Source organism: Nycticebus coucang, chromosome 15, assembly GCF_027406575.1.
Source record: "Nycticebus coucang isolate mNycCou1 chromosome 15, mNycCou1.pri, whole genome shotgun sequence".
NCBI lineage: Eukaryota > Metazoa > Chordata > Mammalia > Primates > Lorisidae > Nycticebus > Nycticebus coucang.
In genome coordinates, this window is record NC_069794.1 from 72,974,835 (window position 1) to 72,997,897 (window position 23,063).

The window sequence follows — 23,063 nt, forward strand, 5'->3', positions numbered from 1 at the left end:
AAAACATACCATGCTCATGGCTGGGAAGAATCAACATTGTTAAAATGTGTATACTACCCAAAGCAATACAAAATTTTAATGAAATCCCTATTAAACCTCCACTGTCATAATTTAAAGGTCTTGAAAAAATAATACTTCATTTTATATGGAATCAGGAAAAAAACTTGAATAGCCAAGACATTACTCAGAAATAAAAACAAAGCAGGAAGAATCACGCTACCAGACTTCAGACTATACTATGAATCGATGATGGGATCAAAACAGCATGGTAATACTGGCACAAAAACAGAGAGGTAGATGTATGGAACAGAATAGAGAACCAAGAGATGATCTACTTTCTGTTATTTGACCTTTGACAAGCCAATTAAAAACATTCATTGGGGAAAAGATTCCCTATTAACAAATGGTGGTGGGTGAACTCACTGGCAACCTGTGGAAGACCGAAACTGGACCCGCATCTCTCACCATTAACTAAGATAGACTCTCACTGGATTAAAGATTTAAACTTAAGAAATGAAACTATAAAAATACTAGAAGAAAGTGCAGGGAAAACTCTTGAAGAAATCGGCCTGGGTGAATATTTTATGAGGAGGACCCCCAGGCAATTGAAGCAGCATCAAAAATACACTACTGGTCAAACTAAAAAGCTTCTGCAAAGCCAAGAACACAGTAAGTAAAGCAAGCAGACAGCCCTCAGAATGGGAGAAATTATTTGCAGGTTACGTCTCCGGCAAAGGTTTAATAACCAGAATCCATAGAGAACTCAAAAGTGTTATCAAGAAAAGAACAAGTGATCCTATCTCAGGCTGGGCAAGGGACTTAAAGAGAAACTTCTCCGAAGAAGACAGGCACATGGTCTACAGACAGATGTAAAAATGCTCATCACCCTTAACCATGAGATCAAAACTACTCTGAGATATCATCTAACTCCAGTAAGATTAGCCCACATCACAAAATCCCAAAACCAGAGATGTTGGCATGGATGTGGAGAAAAGGGAACACTTCTACACTGCTGGTGGGAATGCAAACTAATACGTTCCTCTTAGAAAGATGTTTGGAGAACACTTAGAGATCAAAAAATAGACCTGCCATTTGATTCTACAATTCCTCTACTAGGTATATATCCAGAAGACCAAAAATCACATTACAAGAAAGATATATATACCAGAATCTTTATTGCAGCCCAGTTCATAATTGCTAAGTCATGGAAGAAGCCCAAGTGGCCCTCGACCCATGAATGGATCAATAAATTGTGGTGTATATATACACCATGGAATATTATGCAGTCTTAAAGAAAGATGGAGACTTTATCTCTTACATGTTTACATGGATGGAGCTGGAACATATTTTTCTCAGCAAAGTATCTCAAGAATGGAAGAAAAAGTATTCAATGTACTCAGTCTTACTATGAAACTAATTTATAGCTTTCTTATGAAAGCTATAACCCAATTATAGCCCAAGAAGAAGGGAAAAGCAGAGACGGAGGGGAGGAGAGGGCAGAGGATGGGGGGGAGGGACAGTAATTGGTGGGACCGCACCTACAGTGCATCTTGCAAGGGTACATGTGAAATTTACTAGGTGCAGAACATAAATGTCTTAACACATAAATAACTAAGAAAATACCGTGAAGGCTATGTTAACCAGTTTGATGAAAACATTTCAAATTGTATATAAAACCAGCACATTGTACCCATGATTGCATTAATGTACACTGCTATGATTTAATTAAAAATAATAATAAATAAATAAATGTTCAGGTTTAAAATGAAAAAAAAAAAAAAAAAAGCCAATGGTCATGGCTGGCAATACAGGTTCTCGAGTCCACCCGGCTTCCAAAATTACCTTCCACAGTCTCTAGGTGCCTCTGTTCTATTTCCTATAAAACAGGAATCACAGTACTGCCAACCTCAAAGTTGTGAAAGTGTGATGAAAAACATACACTTTAAAACAGCAAATGCTCAACTGATGGGAAGGCCTTTAGGACAGCCCAGGTATTTGGTGATGAGGATCAAGGTGATTTGTTTTTACAGATGCAGACAGATGCAGGTCTAAAGGAACAATCCTAGGACTTAGTCAATAATTAAGATATGAGAATACTGGGAAGGGAAAAAATACAACCTGCCTACCAAGCCTTATTCTTTAAGTATTAATGAAGAACTGGTTTGGAGAGAGGCAATCTGGTCACCTTAGGCAATCTTGAGTTTCCAGTAAACTTTGTCGTCAGCCTCATGGGTTGCTGGGAAAGCATGTCTTGGTTCAAGGTAAGACCAGGAACCCCATGCTGAACTCTGAAAGCCATGCAGACATGTTAGACATGTGAGTGGCTCCAGGATGATCCAAACCCAGTGCCAATCAAAATGATAATACCTATTATATGTGATACATAGCTCTAAGACCAAGACATTTTGATAAGCTAATTTCTTCTGTTCAGAGGTACGTAGCTTAATTATATTTATTAGGAAAAGCATTCATCTCTAAAACAAACAAAAAACATACTAGGGTATCCAATCTTCTTTTTCCCCGCCATAAGAGTCATCTTAGACCACACAGTAAACACACAAATACTAACAAAAGTTGATGAGCAAAAAAGGGGTCCCTGCATACTTTTTGTGACATTTGACACCACAGATAGGCAAAAAAGTCCTCACAAAATCAGCAAGCAGCCACAAAGCTGCAGACCAGACAGCCCTAATAAAATGGTTGGGGAGATGCTAAGGAGCAGGCTGCTCTTCCAGTGGTATCAAGTCCCCTTCACCATCTCCTCCCATCCCATTCTTCCAACCCTGATCTTTTTTTTTTTTTTTTTTTAGAGACAGAGTCTCACTTTATGGCCCTCGGTAGAGTGCCATGGAATCACACAGGTCACAGCAACCTCCAACTCCTGGGCCTAAGCGATTCTCTTGCCTCAGCCTCCTGAGTAGCTGGGACTACAGGTGCCCGCCACAACGCCCAGCTATTTTTTGGTTGCAGTTCAGCCGGGGCCGGGCTTGAACCCGCCACCCTCGGCATATGGGGCCGGCACCTTACCAACTGAGCCACAGGCACCGCCCCCAATCCTGATCTTGATAATCTGATCTTTCCACATCAGTTAAAACAAAGGGTATGAACAAGCATAAACCTGTGCTCACTGCTTGAAGAACAAAAGTGTGCAGTTCTATCAAAGACATGCATATTATAAAAAATACAGTCATATAAAGGTCTTAGTGATAGTGCCTATACTTCTAATCTTCAATGACATCAGCTTTCCTATCAGTCTCTCCTGATAGGGTCCATCTCATATTAATTCCAGGACATCTAAAACACCAAAACTGTCTCATCTTTCTTAATTCTGAATTATCATAAAGTGACAAGACAACTTCCAGAGAGTACTACATTCAAACACAACTTAGAGAAGAATTTCATAACAGATAAAAGACCTGAGCATTTTCATCATACACAAATTCATGCAACATATACGTGACAAGGACTATAGCAACAAAGAAACCAACTAAATGTCAGCAAAATAGGAAGAGTCAGAAAAAGAAGAAAGATTTACCTTTTCTTTGTCTAGATGGATTCCACTGATTTCAAAATCAAACATAAATAGTTCAGCCACTCTCCTACAAATAAAATTAGCCCCAAGTTATAACAAATAATAAAAATTACTAACAAAAATCAATTTTGTCTTTAAATAAATCAACCCCTTTGAACTTTACTGTCAAAAGTTGTTTCAGCACATACATAATTTGTTTGTTTTAAATGAGGAGCTTAATATCCTTGAAGTCAGGCAAAATATTCAGCTGCCTGGCAATTATGATTAGCTTTTCATGTATGAGCTTATTCCTCTATTCAGAGTACAAACCTGTGAAAGCCACTATAATAATTACTTGTTTATTTCAACTCCATCCAAATCCCAATAATTAAAAACATAAAACAGTTTTTCTACTTGGACAATTTTTCAAAGGCTCTCTGCATGAGATTTTCAGTTTTTCTTCCAACTAGTAGCGGCTATTTAGAATATTAAATTCTTTGATGCTGTGCCGGAAGCTGAACTTCTTGGCCAATCAGAATTGTTTTCTTTCTTTTTAATCCTACCTGATGCTTAGAACCAATTTCAAGTGTAACACCTTTTTTGGTCAACAATTTTTTTTAAAAGGTACTTTTTTTTTCTGGAGGTAAGTTAATCAAATATTTGATCTACTCTTTTGGCTTTCCTTGACTTTTCAAAATGGATATATTTAACTTCCTGACTACTGTATCAAATATACCTTGAATGAAGAGAACTACTTTTCTTCTAAAATTCTGAAAATTCAGTAGACCACATTAATAATTATCTTCTTTTCTAATAAAATACGTCATTGAACCGATATTGTTCCCATCATCTCCACTTCTTATCTCTCTCCCTAAATAGTCAGCCTAAAAAATACAACACAATGGGCAGCTCCTGTGGCTCAAAGGAGTAGGGCCCCGGCCCCACATGCCGTAAGTAGTGGGTTCAAACCAAGCCCCAGCCAAAAACTGCAAAAAAAAAAGATAGCAGAGTTTGATAAATTGGAGCTGGGAATTTATAAGCTTATTACATTATACAATATAGGTTCATTGTGTAAGATAACTATACTATAGAAATGGATGAAAAAAACCCAAATCATTAATGCTAGCAAAGATAACCACTATTAAAATTCTTGTGTTTCCTTCCCATCTATTTTCCATGTTATATTACTCATGTAGAATAACTGGAATACAACTATATAGACTTTTGAATCTTGCTTGTTCTTGTACAATAATATCACAGACATTGAGCATTTCATCTTATTTTTATACCTCAAAAACTTGACTTTTGATGATTGTATTACGTTGTCATATGGACTACAAATGTTTTCATTTTTCCCACTCCCATAAACCATGACGTGATTAAAAAAATATTTGTTACATGTATCTCTTTATCCTATTTCCCTAGGATAAATTCTAAGAAGTTAAATTGATCATAAAATATGCACATTGATAGATACTACCAAATTGTCCTCCTTAAAGATTTATCAGTTTACGTTTAACTAGAAAGGATCCATTATCCCAAACAATTAACAACACAGCTCTCATTCTGTTTCAACTTTGTCAACTTATGGGCTCTTTGCTTTATTCTACCTTTCTTTGATGGTGATAGTTCCCATTTAGTGAGTGACTATGTATGACATGCCCGGTAGTGAGTAAAGTAGCTGGCATGCATCATTTTATGTAAACCTCATAATAATCTTATGAAGTACTTTTCTATTCTCCGTACTAAGATTTGAAGAGCTATGAAGCCAATATCTGATCCAGGCAGGGTAATCGTAGAACTGCACCTCCAGCCACTTCACACTTATTACAAGTGTTATTATACCCAAGACACAATAGCATTAAGTTCAATGACCATCTGTTGCTATTTCTTATTTTTTTAAATAAACAGTTTCACAAAAATAATCCTTTGTCTATTTTTCTATGAGGGAGGAGTTTGCTTTCTTTTTTTTAAGTATTTTGTAAGATCTCTTAACCCTTTGATTAAGGGTTAAGATATATTAACCCTTTGTCATATAAGTAATAATATTTGTCACATTTGTGTATTCTAACTTTGAATGTGGGAGGGTTTTGGCATACCAAAGTCTGCAATTTTGATATGACCAGATCAATCTTTTCTTTTGTGATGTGACTTTGGCATCATGGAAAGAAAGACCTTCCACACCCAAGATTATCAATACTTTTGTGGTTTCTATAAAAAAAAATTAAATCGGGGCGGCGCCTGTGGCTCAAGGAGTAGGGTGCTGGTCCCATATGCTGGAGGTGGTGAGTTCAAACCCAGCCCTGGCCAAAAAACAAAAAAAAAAAAAAAAAATTAAAGATTTAATTAACCCTTTTTTCCCAAAATGGTTCTCCATTAGGCTACATTATCATTTAATGAAAACCAACAGATATGAAATGACACTTCTGCCACAACTAAATACAGATACTTGTGGTGATGTTTAAAAATTTTCTATTATTTCAATGATCTAATTAACAATTCTGGCATTCGTATAATGTTATTTAATGCTTATTATCTAAGTTGCTTTCATTACTTAAACAGAATTTTCCTGCCTATTCTGGCATATTTATTCTCTATGACTTCATTTTAATTAGGAACTACAACAAAAAATCTTCTTTAGATATAGACTGGATAGCATTAAACCTATAGACTGGCAGAGAACATTACTGATCTTTTTTCTTCTTTATCTAAGAATACAGCATTAGGTTCTCTACTCATTGCCTTCCTAAGTTTATTCCAAGATGTATCATAGCTTCCATCATTCTGAAGGATTTCCCCTTCACTATAGTTTCTGGAGCATGCATTTGTTACACTCTTTGCATGCATGAAAGCTCTTAATGGTTTTAGAAAACCCCAAGTTAAACAGATTTTTTCTAACAGTGGGGTTTTTCAGAGACCCTAAACTACTAAAATTCTCCAAAGGGGTTAATACATTGATATGTCTGATTTCCAAACTTACTGACCAATGGGACCCTTCTGAGAAAATGTTTTGAACACACCTCATGGAACAAGTATGTCACAGACTGCATCTAATAATGAGTTATTAAATTTAAATAATTTCTTCTATATATTAGCTCATTGGACAATACTTTTTTAAGCCTATGATTCTTTGTTTTAGTCACCGTCTTATACTTTGCTATATAGAAGGTTCTAAAGTATAGTTCTTTCTGAGTGCTAGCCAACAATCCTGATATACAACTTGATGATGTACAACTACTCTTATTTCAATAAATATTACTTCAAATTCTTTTCTTCTAAGTTTCTTTTCCTTTCCAGACTATTGCTATTCTACTGAGCTTATTTTTCCCAATGCATTTATCATTTTATTATATTAAAATTTCTATTAGAGTTTTTAGTACCATCTAGCAATGTAGTATGTGTCTTCTTAGTACAAGTCCATTACATCTAAAACAGTTTGCTAGTCCTTTATAATTTTTTTTTTTTTTTTTTGAGACAGAGCCTCAAGCTGTCGCCTTAGGTAGAGTGCTGTGGGATCACAGCTCACAGCAACCTCCAACTCCTGGGCTTATGTGATTCTCTTGCCTACACCTCCCAAGTAGCTGGAACTACAGGTGCCTGCCACAATGCCCGGCTATTTCTTGGTTGCAGACATCACTGTTGTTTGGTGGGCCCGGGCTGGATTCGAACCCGCCAGCTAAGGTGTATGTGGCTGGCGCCTTAGCCGCTTGAGTCACAGGCGCCAACCCAGTCCTCTATAATTTTTAAACATAAACATGGAAATGTCAATCTTTAGTAAAATTAGATCATGAATAATCTTATTTTCAATGTTTTTCATTGTTGTCAGTACCTAAGTATAAATCTAGCACAATTAATAGGCATTCAACTTTTGTTTTCTTTGTTAATGAAAGAAATATAATGCTCAAGCTTAAAATCACAATGAAAGAAACTACTCTGATGACACAGTTAGCTTTCTTAGTTAGTCTCCTGAGCATCAGGATTAAGGACATGAAATGAGACAAGGTACCTGCATACCTGCCAGTCAGATGAAAACAACCTCTCAAAAACTCAGTCTCATGGTGCTACTCATACAGCATTGTATGAACGTATTAGATTAATAGCAAGAATTGGTTAACTGGTCCCTACAGAACGGGGCTTCACTTGGGGTCACAAGCCCCATATGGAGACAGAAAAGGAGGAGGTGGCAGGAGGGAGAATCAAGTTGTCAAAAGAAGTGTCCCACAAATAAAAAACAAATAGGAACAAACAGGTTAGAAAAAAAAAATCTCCATGTTATGATATGAATATTAAGGTACCTTAATGACAAATCCTACTACACCTATTTTATAAATAAACAAATTCAGCAAAGGAAGGAATGAGCTATCCAAGGTCCAAATCAAATATTCTTACATCCTGACTTTGAAATTAGGACCTTTCAATTCAGATTAGTAAATGTAATCTAATGAACCAAAGCAAACCATTACAAGGATTTCAACATCCACTCAGGAAATAAAATCAATTTGCTTATATCTTCTGATGATATTGATTATGGAAATTTCAGTATACAGCTAAGTGTAATTACCATCTACTTACAGGAGCTCCCTCCTTGGTTAAGCATGTATCACAAGCCATGAATGTGGAGGTGCTGAGAATGTGGCAGTGAACAAAACGGACCAAGCCCCTGCCCTCAAGAAGGTACCAAGATGATAAACAAATTAACAAACACGTAAGATAAAGTTGGAAGTGACTAGACCTGAAAAGGAAATAGATCAGGGTAAGAGGATAGAGTGTGACCTCTCACAGGGGAGATGCCATTTGAGTGGGCTCCTAGAGAAAGTACAAGGGTCATGGAGATACCGGGGTGAAGAATATTCCAGACAGGGCTTCCAAGTGCAGAAGCCTGGGGGAGGAGTCATCTCCCAGATATAGCTCTGAAGTCACAGTCACAACCAATACAAAAAAGTGAGTGAGTACCTGGTTTCTGGATCAAGAGAATCCACAAGTTTTTTATCAGCTAGTAATTTTTGCAAACTTTGATATAATTCCACATTTGTGTTCAACCTAGAAAAATTATAAATGAAAAAAATTAAATGATTTCCTAATACCTTATTTCTAATTTTACTACACCCCAAAATGGTGTCAAATTATAGCATACATATTCCCAAAGGCCAAAAATTAAAGTAGTTTTTTGGTTCTTCATTTGGACCAGGAATAGCATAATCATTCTCAGAAACTGAACTATTCAGAGAGGGACAGGCAGCGTGTTTACCAAAGCGTCCAGATATCAACTGTTTGGGAAGGTGAATAGATAAATCTAAATTTGCAGACACCAGTGGGGGCGGGAAGAGCACACAAGAAAGAGGGGAGAGGAGAGATGCAGTCATTGCTGATCTAACTGATAACCAGTTGCCATAGGCAATATGCCAGTGGCCATTTGTACTTTTTGAATAAAAGAACAGAATGATAGAAAGGATAAGCAAACATAAGGATTTTCCAGTCCTAGACTGAATACCCCAGCACATGGACTACATGCAGATGAGCGAACATAATGATTTTCCAGTCCCAGACTGATACCCCAACATAGGGGCTGCCTGTGCAAATGTAGTGAAAGTGGCAGATCCACACCATCAGGAAGAGCTCAGGACACAGGCTTTAGAACCACACACCTGGGATGCAAGACTGAACCACTACTGCCTCCAGGATCCTGGGCAAGTGATTCAGACTTTAGGTTGCCCTGAGGATTAAATGAGCCACAATAACTGGTCCGCGGTGGTGCCGGCCTGGCCTTAGCCAAAGGTGGGGAGCACAGGGACCATAGCTGAGCACTACTGGCCCCAGCCAGACCCATGGTACCCCAGCAGGCACCTAGTCCTTCTCCCAAGACACCAAAAGGCCCTGGAACTCAGAGCCAGTGAGCTGTGTTTAGATACAATCTGTCCTCTACCTGGTAGACCCTCAGGGAAGGATAAGGTGATAAGAACTACTCACCAGTTCCTCCCACTCAGGAACTCAAGAATGGTCCAGTTTCCTAGTCAGTTCACAATTAAACACCTAAAGTTTTATATAAATCAAAGGTTTCTGTTGCCATTGTTCTCAGGGGCCTTCTAGAACACCAAGGAACTGAGGCAGTCACTGAGAAGGGCCAGACTCCCAGGTATAGAATCCAGAATCCAGAGGGAAAGTCAGCATGGGTGCCTGCCTCCTCCTGGCCTGCTCAACCACAAGCCTCTCCATGGCAGAGCAGCAGCAGCTTCAGAAGTGCAAGCAAATCTCCCACCATGTTTTATGCTGGAAGACTCTGACATACAGCCTATACATAAGTTTACATTTGGCATTAATTCTCAACAACTGCTCCTAACTTTAGGCTTTTTCCCCACTACTAATGGAAAATAAAGAAATTCTATATATGTTGTATCTAAAATCACCCTGATTTTTCAAACATCAACTGAACAAGTTAGTTAAGATCTGATTCTACTAAACTAAAGAAAAAAACGAATCGCAGTGCTTAAAGAAAAGGGCAAAACTCCCAGAAAGATTGCACATCCTGGTTTAGGATCTTACTATCCATAGACTGAAATGCTCTCCCAGAGTGAAGAGAAGATCCTAGACAGACACCTCCAACACCACTTCACTACCAATCACACAGCCCAACACCACATCACTACCAATCACAGTGCCTGAAACCACATCACTACCAACCAATCACAGTGCCCGACACCACATCACTACCAACCAATCACAGTGCCTGACACCACATCACTACCAACCACAGTGCCCCACCCTCCATCACTACAAATCCCAGTGCCTGACACCAGATCACTACCAACCACAGTACCCAACACCCCATCACTACAAATCCCAGTGCCTGACACCACGTCGCTACCAACCACAGTGCCCTCCTGTCTTCCCACAAAACGAAGAGTGCTCATCCATTAGACCAGACTGGATCCACTCTGACTCCCTTCTTGGGGCCTTCCCCTAGAGGCAAAGTTCTTTCTCCCAAAGAGGCCCTTGGTTCAGCACCCAGAAAAGCAGTACGTGCACATCTTAGACGTTCCAATAGCAGCTAGAAGATCCCGCACATCTTCCAGAAAGCCTCATCTAAAGCCCACCACCCACCTCCTCCAATGACTTCTATTGTAGAAATAGTCTTGCCCGTCCCTTTCCATGCCAGGTGAGCCCGGGTTCTCCCCAGCTCTCCATACCACCTGGCATCATGCCACACACCTGAGTGGTTTGGAACATAGCTCTGCCCACCATGAAGTTATTTTAACAAGCATTATAGAGTTCTCATAAATGGCTTGAAAACATTTACATTTACCTCAAAATCACTTTAAATTAATTCACTCCATCACAGCCTCTGCCAGCAGCCTGCCTTGGCCCTCCTTCAGGGTTTTATGGTCTCCCCAGACTTCCTTAATCCTAACTCCACAATGACTACAAGGGCACTACGCACATACCACTCTGGCTTCTTGCCCTGTGGCCTGCAGCCATCAATGTAAAAGCAATTTAATCAAGAGATAATCTACTTACTTCAACTTGCCATGAAGATATGATAAAAGCCCTCATTCAAAGTAAAACAATCATGACATAATAAGGATACTAGATGTTTGCTAGGTGCCTGACACTGCATGATCTCTTTACAGTATCCTCAAACCAGCCCTAAGAGGCAGAGTTAACTTGATTCCCCCATTTACCCAGCCTGCCCACCAGCACTCCCTCTGCTCATACACCACCTCCCACCTCGCTGGGTGGGGCAAGCGCTAGCGACAAAACTGCCACAGCACAAGTCCCTGAAACCCTGTCACCCAACACAAGAACAGAGCAGGAACAGCACATACTTCTCTACCACAGCGCCAATACTTCTACAGGCTTCTTCTGCCGCGTCTCTGAATGCAGGCTCAGGGTGAGCAATTTTCACAAAATCAGCCTAGTAAAGGGAAAGACAAAACCAAAAAGGAATTTGATGGAAAGCTTTCTTCCAGGATCTGAGGGTGAAAATGAAAACCTGTGTTTTACAATGCACCATTTGGCTTAACATGCATTTCCATTACTGAATTTTTCCCAAACAAGAAAGGCAAAGCAACTTCTTTCTGAACATTTATTGATTCTGTTACTCCTTAAAACCAAGTTTGTCTCATTCCAAAGAAAATATTGTTACTAACTTTACCTTAGAAAAGTTTTTCTCCTTCAAATATGAACACTAAGCATATTCAGTTCAAAACAGCAAACACTGGTTTCAAATATTCTAAAACTTTCTAAAATTCTTTGCAATATGGATCTCACATGTTAATTTAACCTGGCTCCAGAGAACAACTCTTTGAGCAGTGATTTTTAACTGGTGTGCTGTGAGAGGATCTTAGGTGTGCGTGAAAGTTTTTAAACATGATTAATTAAATTATTTTCTTTTTTTTTTCTTTCTCTTCTTTTTTGGGACAGAGTCTCACTTTGTCTCCCTTGGTACAGTGTTGTGGCGTCATAGCTCACAGCAACCTCAAACTCTTGGGCACAAGCAATTCTCTTGCCTCAGACTCCCAAGTAGCTTGGACTACAGGCACCCACCACAATGCCCAGGTATTTTTAGAGACGGGGTCTTGCTCTTGTTCAGGCTGGTCTTGAATTCCTGAGCTCAGGCCATCCACCCACCTCGGCCTCCCAAAATGCTAGGATTACAGGAGTTAGCTACCTCTCCTGGCCCAGTAAAATTATTTTCTAAAGATGTTCAAAGCACAGTCAGTATATTCTTTTTTTAACTTTTTTTTTAATTAACATAATTTAAGTGTGCCGTGGAAGTTTAACTATAGGTTCAAATGTGTCACGAGATAAAAAAGGTTGAAAAACACTGTCTTAAATGTATTTTTAAAAATTGACACATAAGTTTCAAAACTTATTTAACCACATTCTAGACTTTGTGCGGAAAACAAAAGCCCATTCTCTTTTTAGACCTTTAATAAAATATGAATTCACAGATCCCAGATAACATGTTACAAGACTACTGCTGCTGCTACTACATTAACCAGCACAATTAAACCGGCCAAGATCCTCCTGCTTCAGCCTCCCAAGTAGCTGGAACTACAGATACCTGCCACGGTGACGAGCTAATGTTTCTATTTTTAGTAGAGATGAGGTCTTGCTCTTGCTCAGGCTGGTCTTAAACTCCTGAGCTCAAGCCACACAAAGTGCTAAGATTATAGGCGTGAGCAAGCATGCCTGGCCAAAACTTTTGTCATGCCCGGCCAAAACTTTTGTTTTTAATCAGAAAAAAACATTCCAGAAAAGATTTATAAATACCTCTTATGAAATACAGGAATTTTGGCTCAGCGTCCATAGCTCAGTGGTTAGAAAGCTGGCCACATACACTGGACTGGTGGGTTCGAACCCAGCCCAGGCCTGCAGAACAATAATGACAACTACAACAACAATAACAACAAAATAGCTGGGTGTTGTGGCGGGCGCCTGTAGTCCCAGCTACTTGGGAGGTGAGGCAAGAGAATCGCTTAAGTCCAAGAGTTTGAGGTTGCTGTGAGCTGTGACATCACAGCACTCTACTGAGGACAACATAGCGAGACGCTGTCTCAACAACAAAAAAGAAAAAAATAGAGGAATTTTGCTGTAAATGTACACACAAAAATGTTCCACTAAAATTTTAGTAGTTGTCATAAATGAAGAACATTCATCAAATAATCTTTTCTATATTAGTAATAACCCTTACATATTACATATACATTAAATATATAAATTGAAGTACAAGTTCTAAATACCACCTATCCTGTACATGTTTCCCATTCCTAATGACACAATTCACCATAACAAATTCTACCCAACGGATACAGTTTTCAGACATTTTTAACCTTATAGTCTAACCTTTATCTTAAATAACAAAGGAAAACATCACTTTGATTGCAGTTGCTTGAAAGAGAAGTTGTTTCAAGTCTTAAACAAAAATTCTTACCAAGTCAGCCACTTTGCACAAGGAATCTGAGAGCTCATCAAAAATTAGTACAGTCTGGGGCCCAGGAGGGGTAGAACACACGCGTTCCACAAGCAATTCTGTCTTTCTCAAGGCTTTTTCTTGTGCAATCTGAAATCCTTCTGGAGCACTGAGCTCAGGAACTCCAAAAAGACCCTTAAAACCAAAGAACAGCTCCAGTTTATAACCAAAATTATGAATTCTTTTGTATTAACTAGAAATACTTTTTCATAAAGAAAATCTTGGTACTGTTGTATCATGTAATTACACTTGTCACTATAGATACCACTTTCACACTCCCCATATCACTCCACATAAACTAGACTAAAAATTCTTTAAGAACATAATTTTTTCTTAAATTTTTAATTATTTTCTAAAAAGCATAAATTGAATGATATGGATTCAAAATCCAGCTCTGTTAGTACTGCAGAATCTAACTCAGAGTGGTTGGGAAGGTTAAATGAGATAATACATTATTTTAAAAAATTATAATAGTCCCTGGCAATAGAAAGCTTTTATTTATTATTTTTTTTGAGACTCCGTCTTTATTTATTTATTTATTATTTTTTTTTTTTTGAGAGTCTCACTCTGTAGCCCTGAGTACAGTGCCGTGGCATAACTCCCAGCAACCTCAAACTCTTGAGCTCAAATGATCCTCCTGCCTCAGCCTCCCAAGTAGCTGGGACTACAGGCACTCCCCACAATGCCTGGCTAGTTTTTCTGTTTTTAGTAAAACGAGGTCTTGCTCCTGCTCAATCTAATCTTGAACTCCTAAATTCAAGTAATCCACCTGCCTCAGCCCCCCAAAGTTCTAGGGTTACAGGCATGAGCCACCATACCTGACACACAGAAAGCATTTAAAAGACATTAGCTGTAACATTTATTAGTTTGTAAACCTGGTCAATTTATTTCTCCTCCTAGGCCTCAATTTTTTCATCGGGTACAATGATAATGACAATATTTATCTCACAGCACAGAGGTTCTAAGTTAGATAGTACACATCAAGTAATAAGGACAATGTCTGATACACAGTAAGATCTCAGTACATAGCACCAATTAATTATTCTACGACTATGAAATATGGAGGATGAGTGGATTATGAAATACATAGAAATTTTAGAAAAATTTAATCAGTGAATGAAACAAATGAATGGAGCAGATGCTAAACTTTGTAAATTAACTTTGTAGGTGCTTTACCTGCAGATTTTTGGAAACTCCGACCATCAGGGGTGATAAACCATCAGGGGTGATAAACCCCACTAAACCCCACAGGGGTGATAAACCCCACTATTTCTACAAAGAGGGATGCATGAAGTTAAGCTGTTATCCTCTCTTCAAAATATATTAGAAGATGAAGAAAGTAAATGAAAAACAGTTGGGAATAGAGCATAATCAAGACCAAAAATAAATTTAACATTTGATTCAAACACAGACTATTTCCACTTCCCAATATAACTTCCCCATTCTGCTCTTTGTAATGTTCAGGGTAATGCTAAAAAAAACAAACTTTTTCTTAAATGGTAAAAGCCAATTCACAAATTTTAAAATCTGTTATGTAAGGACCTACAATCACCAAGCACAAAAGAAAAAGTTAATAAAGCTGAAATTAGTTACATTTCATTGACCCAAGTACCTATAAGTAGTTCTCCTTCTCACACCAAGAATGTCAATACTAACAGAGCATACCCTCACAGTAGTTAGCATAGCAAATTTCACACCACAAGTTTTTTAAATAAACAAAGGTAAAGACAGAGACAAAATAAGAAATACACCCTCAAGCTCACGGCAACCATAACCTAGACTCTTTTTATAAGAAAGCCAATGATAAAGTGAGGAGATCTTAAAAAGCAAAAAGGAACCCTTAACATCTTAAAATGGACATCTACAAATGCTAAGTAGAACAGGCATCAGGTAAGTCTTTTTCAAGTTTGCCTTTCTTTTCATCCTTCTTTCCTTCCTTCATTCTGTAATTACTGACGGCTTACTGAATCCCAGACACCATGCTAAGCAGGGTGGGCACAGAAATAAGTAATCAAAGAATTCAGTCTAGCCACTTCCTGGGGTAAGAAATCAAAGTGACCAACTCCATTGCACTATAGGAAATCAGACTCACCTCAACAGTATTCTGAGTTTTAAAAGTAAACAAGAGGCACTGGCATATCCCTGTAATCCTAGCTCTCTGGGAGGCCTGAGGCCAGTGGATTGCTTGAGTTTAGGAGCTGGAGACCAGCCTGACCAAAAGTGAGATACTGTATCTACTAATAATAGGAAAAAAGTAGCTGGGCGTTGTGGCAGGCACCTATAGTCCCAGCTATTTAGGAGGCTGAGGCAAGAGAATCGCTTGAGCCCGAGATTTTGAGGTTGCTGTGAGGTAAGGCAACCTACCCGGGGCTCCAGAGACTCAGTTCCGTCCCCCCGCCCCCATGCCCAAAAAAGGAAGAAAGGAAGGAAACAGAGGGACGGAGGGAAGGGGGGGAGAGAGACAGAGAAAGAAAAAGAACGTAAGGGAGGGAGGGAGGCAGGCAGGCAAGAAAACTCAAGCTTTAAAATAATAAAGTAATGTGTGCTAAAATTTCGGGCATCAAAGAAATTACTATCACACGACTGAAGGCAAGTCTGTCCTTGCAAAAAGACAACTTGACAGTGAATGTTAATCCACAGGGCTAGGCGTCTAATGGTATTAGCTTAGGGCAGGAGCAAAAGTGAACTTTAGCGGGGGCGGGGCTAAGTGTAGGGAAAGAGTGGCCCCGCAGAACGAATTCACAGCCACCACGAACTACTTTGAATTCCTGTGGAGCGAGAGGTTCATGTTAGGTAGGTCCTGACCCCAAACTTGGGGAGGAGACCACCAAAGGCCGCCCGTCCAGCCCCTCAATGAGGTGAAGAGCACGAACACCAAAACGTGCGAACAACCCAAGGCATAAGGTGGGTTTGCAGCCCGGCTCCAGCCAGTCTCAAACGATCCAGCTGGCATTAGAATTGTAGGACAGGATGTCCCGCTTAGCTCCTCGGAACAAGGTGAGTCCCCTCCCGCGCCGCTCACCCGGCGCTCGCCGAACAGGTCCAAGCAGCGACCCCGGGGCTTGACGTTGAAGGCAGCGCCCACTGGGGACCAGCTGGTGCTGACCTTTCGGGCCTGAATCCCGGCTCTGAGGCTACTCTGGCCCGCTCGCCCCGGCCGCAGAGCCGCTACTCCGGCTCTAAGGCCGCCCAGCCTTCGGGAACAGAGCATCGCGTCCCGTGAGCAGCACCTTCCTCCACCGCTAGACCCCTGCCCCCGCACCGCAGCCCAGGGGGAAAAGAACGCTCTTCGCGTTTCCAAGGCAGCGGCCACGCCGCGCCACGTGACGCGGTGCTCTTCCGGGTCGAAGCGCGCGGCCCTCAGTACAGGGGCACGTTGACGTCCTGGGGGCAAGAGCGTCACCGTGCCTCCTTCTCGGCAGCCATTGCGGTGTGGCGCCCCCGTCTGTCCGGAGTCAGGAACGACCAGGGTTTGCCCTTCCCTCCCACGTGGCTGGACCCGCGTAGGCAAAGCCTCAGGATCAGTTGAGTTCCTGCTGGAGCAGGCAGTGGACACAGACGCCCCGCTCAGTGTCTCCTCCGTCGCAACCTAGTGACGGAGCCTGGGGGAGGATCAGTACCGTTGACGCCGCAGTCGAGTCAGTTTGTCCAGTCGGCCTCCTCTCGAAAAGATGGGTTAAATTAACATACTGAACGACCGGCCATCACAGTTGTGGTTGTGTGCAACTGAGTGAATTCACGATCCCTGAATCTTCATCTGTTTTGATTTGTAAAATTATTATTATAATAATCTACAATGTAATTTTGTAGAAACAAGATTTCGCCAAAAATCTTCAGTCAACAGTACGGAAATGACAAGATGAGGGGACAGCGTTAGGAAATTGTGAGTTTGGGCCCCAGAACGGAGTAGGGGGGTTGTTATGGGCGGGAACTCTGGACAGCCTACACCTTTCCTGAGCAGTGGAAATCACTAGATTTGGGGTCAAGGTCCAGGTCCTTGCCCAGGATGGCAGCCCAAACCTTGCTAACATCAACGTCCTCGTCCGAAAGGAATTTGTAAAAGGTGCTTTGTCGCCTTACGAGTGTGTGTAGGATGAAAGGAAAGGGCTTTATTAACAGTAAGGTGTTCTTACTTCGAGAGGCTTCCCGGGGTAGAGTTGCAGGAAAGGAACCTGAGGTTACTGAATCAACTCACGTTTTCCTAGGACAAACTCGGGGCTGCCCCAGAGAACTGCCTCCCTGGCCTCGGTTGTCTGGGTAGCTAAATGGGGAATCCACATGGGACAGGAGAACTGGCAAGGGCAGCCGGGTGGGCTGGAGGAGATAAAGAAGAAGATCCAGGAAAGTAGGCAGGAGGGAGATCTTGCTACTGCAGCCTTCTGTGCTCTGCCTCAGCCTTCTTTATGTGGGAACTAGGTACCGGATGCCGGATGGTTCCTGTAAACCTATGTCTGAACGTGGAGGGTGTTGGGGGCTGTGGTGGTCTGTGAACTAATGAAAAGGTGATTCTTTTACCTTGGGAATTAGAGGTGGGACTTGTGCAAAGGAACAAGAATTCAAGCCACCCTCTTATTCTATGGCATACTAGTACATTTACATTTTTTACTTTTTATTTATGTATGTATTTATTTTTGAGACAGAGCCTCACTTTGTTGCCCTTGGTAGAGTGCTGTGATGTCATAGCTCACAGCAACCTCAAACTCTTGGGCTCAAGCTATTCTTTTGCCTCAGCCTCCAGAGTAGCTGGGACCACAGGTACCTGCCACAACACTTGGCTATTTTTAGAGATGAGGCCTCTTGCTCAGGCTGGTCTCAAATTCCTGAGCTCAGGCAATCCTCCCACCTTGGCCTCCTAGAGTGCTGGGATTATAGGCATTTACAATTTTTAATGTGTTTTATTTGAAGTCTCTTCAGAGCTTTACCTCAGCCTGAATGTTAGTCCTAGGGTAACGCTCTGTTCATTTTAACATTGTCTGTAGGATTTGAGCAGTCCAGGAAGCATCTCTAAAATTCTATTTTCAAGTGGAGTTTGAAAAACAGAAACCTAAAAATAAAACTACCATAGGAACCAGCGCTCCTGCTCCTGGATATTTATCCAAAGGAGAAGAAATCAGGATACCAAAGAGATACTTGCACCACACCCCCATGTTTATTCCCATATTATTCACAATAGCCCATGTACAGAATTAACCTAAGCATCCATCAACAGATGAATAGATAAAGAAATGTTGTGTATCTATTCAGTGGAATACTACTCAGCCATAAAAAGGACATCCTATCATTTGGAACACATGGATCAACCTTGAGAACATTATGTTAAATGAAGTAAGCCAGGCACAGACAGATAATACTGCACGTTCTCACTTATATGTCAAGAGCTAAAACAAACAAACTGTGCTCCTAGAAGTAGAGAGTAGAATTGTAGAGACTAGAAATGGGGAGCTTTGGGAGAGATTGATTAATGGGTACAAAATTACAGTTAAATATGAGGAATAGGGTGGCACCTGGGGCTCAGTGGGTAGGGCACTGGCCCCATATACCAAGGGTGGCAGGTTCAAGCCCAGCCCCAGCCAAATTGCAATAAATATGAGGAATAAATTCTAGTGTTGAGTAGCAGGACAGGGTGACTTACTTAACACCAATGTATAACATATTTCAAAATTAGCTAGAAAAGAGGACTTGAAATATTCCCAACACATAGAGATGATAAATGTTTGAGGTAACAGATATGCTAATTATCTGTCAGATACACAGATTTGATCATTACATGTTATACACATGTATCAAAATGTCACTCCGTATCTCATACATTGTGTACAATTATTCCAAGTCTACTAAAAATAAAAGGAACAAAAAGAAAAAATGTAGGGTTTTTTTTTTTTTTTTTCACTTTAGCCTGCTAAGGGGAAAAAGCCCAATGGATATGATGAGGATATCTTAGTTAACACAAATAGCACAGTTTTCCTATAGAATTCTTTAAAACTTAACTACAAATTCTATATTGCATTGTACTTGGTGATTCCAATTCTATATTGCATTGCACTTGTGATTCCATTTTCTACTCTTTTTAAAAAATCAAAGATTTTAACTTATTTTAAACCCCCAAGTCTCTGACTCCATGTTTACTGTTGCTGTTGAGCTCTCAGGGGACCCATGTCTCCTCACCATAGCCACCCCTCACTGCAGACCTAGCCCCTGCATAGCAAGCAGGCCCTCACAAACAGATGGCAAATGGATCATGTAGGAAAGAAAAACTCTTCAATATATTTCATAAACATGCTTATTTTATTATCTTTTTGTAACAAGGAACTTCAGTTCTGAGAAGCTTGCTTTAGTCCAGAGCAGATTGTATATACTAACTTCACACAATGCAAACATTTACACATAAAACCTCTCTCAGTGGAGAACAACCAGTGCTCAGGATATAGGATATCTGTGTCTCAGAGAGCTTGGCATAATTAGACTGCTTAAAAACTAAATTCCAGCCAGGCACAGTGGCTCATGCCTATAATCCTAGCACTCTGGGAGGCTGAGGTGGTTGCTTGCACTCAGGAGTTCAGGACCAGCCTGAGCAAGAGCGAGATTCCATCTCTAAAAATAGCCAGGCATTGTGGTGGGCACCTGTAGTCCCACTCCATATCTCATACGGAGAGAGTACTTGGGAGGCTGAGGCAAGAGAATCACTTGAGCCCAAGAGTTTGAGGTTGCTGGGAGCTATGATGCCATAGCACTACTGAGGGCAACAACGTGAGACTCTGGCTCAAAAAACAAACCAAAAAAAACTGCATTCCAGATTCAGACAGCCAATGAAAAATGGCAGATTAGACACCCTCCTCCAGCCAACTAGCCAACTTTATCTTTCGAAGTCCGTTAAGATGTGTTTTATGTCTCATCTTCTATATTTACCCTGCAGAAAGAATCTTACAAAAACTTGTTTCCTACGTCCTAGTCATAGATTGTGTGTGTGTGTGTTTTTATTATGCCTGTCACAGCCTATATAGTGTTGTTCCTCACAGAAGGGAGCACACATATTCCCCTAGTAGTTTTCCCTGGGAGTGTGGTAGGGGAACCACCTAGATTGCTTCAATTCAGAAAAGTCAAAGAAAAAGGACACTCTGGCTCAATAAATAGAAGGGTAAGTCATTCTGTGAGTGCAAGGCAAGAAGCAGGGTACAGATTTCAGGGGGGCTCCCTCTATCTGGGGATCAGGCCTGAGAGTGATGCCTCTATGAATTTTGTACCTCATGGGCCTCACTTGCTTTACCCGATCCTGGATGTGTTCCATAGGAAATATAAACTAAGGAAAGCAAATGAATACTTACAAACAGACATTATTTCTATTTCTATAGATTTCTAACATTTTCATGACCACCAAGTTATTTTTAAATATTGTATCTACAGTAGTGATGCCTGCTTATAGTGATAATCAGAAAAATCCCACTTTCCTGGAGAACCAAGTCTGTGTTAACTTGGTTGGTGTATGGATAGAATGACTATAAATCCTGTGTCTTTGGGGACAATTCCACTTCAAGAGGCACATTTGGCCAGACCACACATCCCAGGTAATGGTTTAGAAAATGCTGTAACTTAAATGCATACTGAGCCTGAGCCTTGTACTTCTCCATTGGTTGCCCATAAGTGTTACCCGAGGGATTAGAAACTAGCACAAGCCCCACAAGGTGACTGATGATCAATATGTATGTGAATAATAAACTATCACCATTTGGTACCCAGGTGCCAGGTAAAGAATCAATCTAATGAAGCAGGTGGATTGCTAGAGGTAGGGAGTTTGACACCAGCCTGAGCAAGAGCAAGACCCTGCCTCTACCAAAAATAGAAAAACTAGCTGGATAGTGGCTAGTGCCTGTAGTCCCAGCTATGCAGGAGTCTGAGGCAAGAATATTGCTCAAGCCCAGGAGTTTGTTGCTGTGAGCTATGACTCCAGAGGCACTCTAACCCACAGAGTGAGACTCTGTCTCAGGAAAAAAAAAAAAAAATAGAATCCATCTGAAACATCACCCAACCAAATAGCGACATTTTTGGTTTGGGGAGTGCCAGCCTTTGTGATAAAATATTATGAAAAGCTAGAAAATTATGGCAAGAATAACTCTTGACTCTTTTAAACTCAGAGGATACCAATAGTCTTTATTTGCTTAGGCAAATTTTATGAATACATATGCTTTAAATTTTTATCATAGAAAAGTGTATCAAGTTATTGAAGCATGTGTAATTAGTTGCAAAATTTTAGAGGAGATTTGGGAACCACACAAAATTACTCAGCTCAGCCACTATTGCACGACAGGAGATTGGGGCATAGGAAGGCTAGATAGCTCACCCAATTCAAATTCCTTTGTCTTGGTTGAAACAAGAACCCATATACTTCAATTCTTAGTATAGGGCTTCTTCCACTATAATCCTACAGCCTCTATCTCATGGGCCACATAAGATTCTTTTAGATGAAAACAGTAGTAACAACAACAACTGTGCATCAGACTGATCTAAGCAAACAAAGAGAATGTGTTGCCTCACACAACAAAATAGCCCAGAATAGCTGTGTCTTGAGGTGCAGCTGGATTTAGGGGAATTGGGGCTGGGTTATCTCCAGCTCCGTTTAACTCACCTCTATTCTGAGGCTCTATATATGGGATGGCTGCCAGCCTCTTCTGGCCTTTATCCTCCAGTTCTAACTTCTAGAGAAAAAAACATGCCTTTTTTTAACAGGTCCACCATGGTGGTAGATGGCATCTCATTGGTTCTGATTTGATCAAGTGCCATCTTGAAAAAGTCACATAAGCAGGTGCTATTATGATTAGCCTGGCCTGACTCCCTTGTCCTCCCCAGACTGCAGACCCCACCCCATCTGAAAGACTTGGCCTGAGAGTGGACATTAGGATGCTTTTACCAGAAGAAGGGGAAATAGTTGGTACCTGTCCAAACAAGAAGTGCCCCCTGTGGGCCTGAAAGGAAAAGGTCCCCTTTTAACCTACTCTCTTAGCAAATCCATCCCTATCCTACACATCTAACTCTGTTTAGTGTGTGAACTAAAATAAAATCTTAAAGCTCCCCCCACCACTGGCTGACTGAATGGACCCTCTCTTGGCCGAGGGGAGACCCTAAAACTAAGTTGCTAGGCTCGAGAAAGGAGGTCAGACACTCTTCATCATGCCCCTCCCTTCTCAGAGTCATCTCATTAAGAGGCCTAAGACTATGCAAGACAAACCTGCAGGTCTTCAATTTACACAAGAAAAATCTGGTGGCTTGTCCCTAATTAACAGACCCTTATCTCCAGCATTCCCTTCTACTGACTGCTAGTTTTTTAGACAAAACCTAACTCTTTCAACTAGTTGTCAACTAAAAAACCCCTAAACCCACCTGTGACTTGGTGAAGTGTCCTGCTTTTTCAGGCAAAACCAATGTATTCCTTCCACATATTGATTTATGACTTTGCCGGTAATTCCTGTCTCCCTAATGTATATAAAACCAAACTGTAACCCAACCACAGCAAGCCCACTTGCTCGAGGCTTCTTGGATGTGGTGCTGGGCCATGGTCCTCAAATTCAGCTCTGAATAAACCTCTTTAAA

The 23,063-nt window shown here is 40.6% G+C and overlaps 1 protein-coding gene across 3 annotated transcripts in view; it reads right to left on the reverse strand.

The window, feature by feature from the left end:
- The window catches only part of MIPEP (mitochondrial intermediate peptidase), a 224,634-nt gene extending 207,816 nt beyond the window's left edge, over positions 1-16,818 (reverse strand). For 2 of the 3 annotated variants that reach the window (XM_053563467.1, XM_053563470.1), the window contains exons 1-5: positions 16,504-16,818; positions 13,443-13,616; positions 11,332-11,420; positions 8,465-8,551; positions 3,536-3,599 (exon numbers count right to left, since the gene is read on the reverse strand). In XM_053563467.1, coding sequence (XP_053419442.1) covers positions 3,536-3,599; positions 8,465-8,551; positions 11,332-11,420; positions 13,443-13,616; positions 16,504-16,692 — 603 coding nt within the window. In that variant the 5' untranslated portion in view covers positions 16,693-16,818. The remainder of the gene's footprint in view (positions 1-3,535; positions 3,600-8,464; positions 8,552-11,331; positions 11,421-13,442; positions 13,617-16,503) is intronic. The other variant, XM_053563469.1, reaches the window with a different exon arrangement.
- Positions 16,819-23,063: the final 6,245 nt, after the last annotated feature.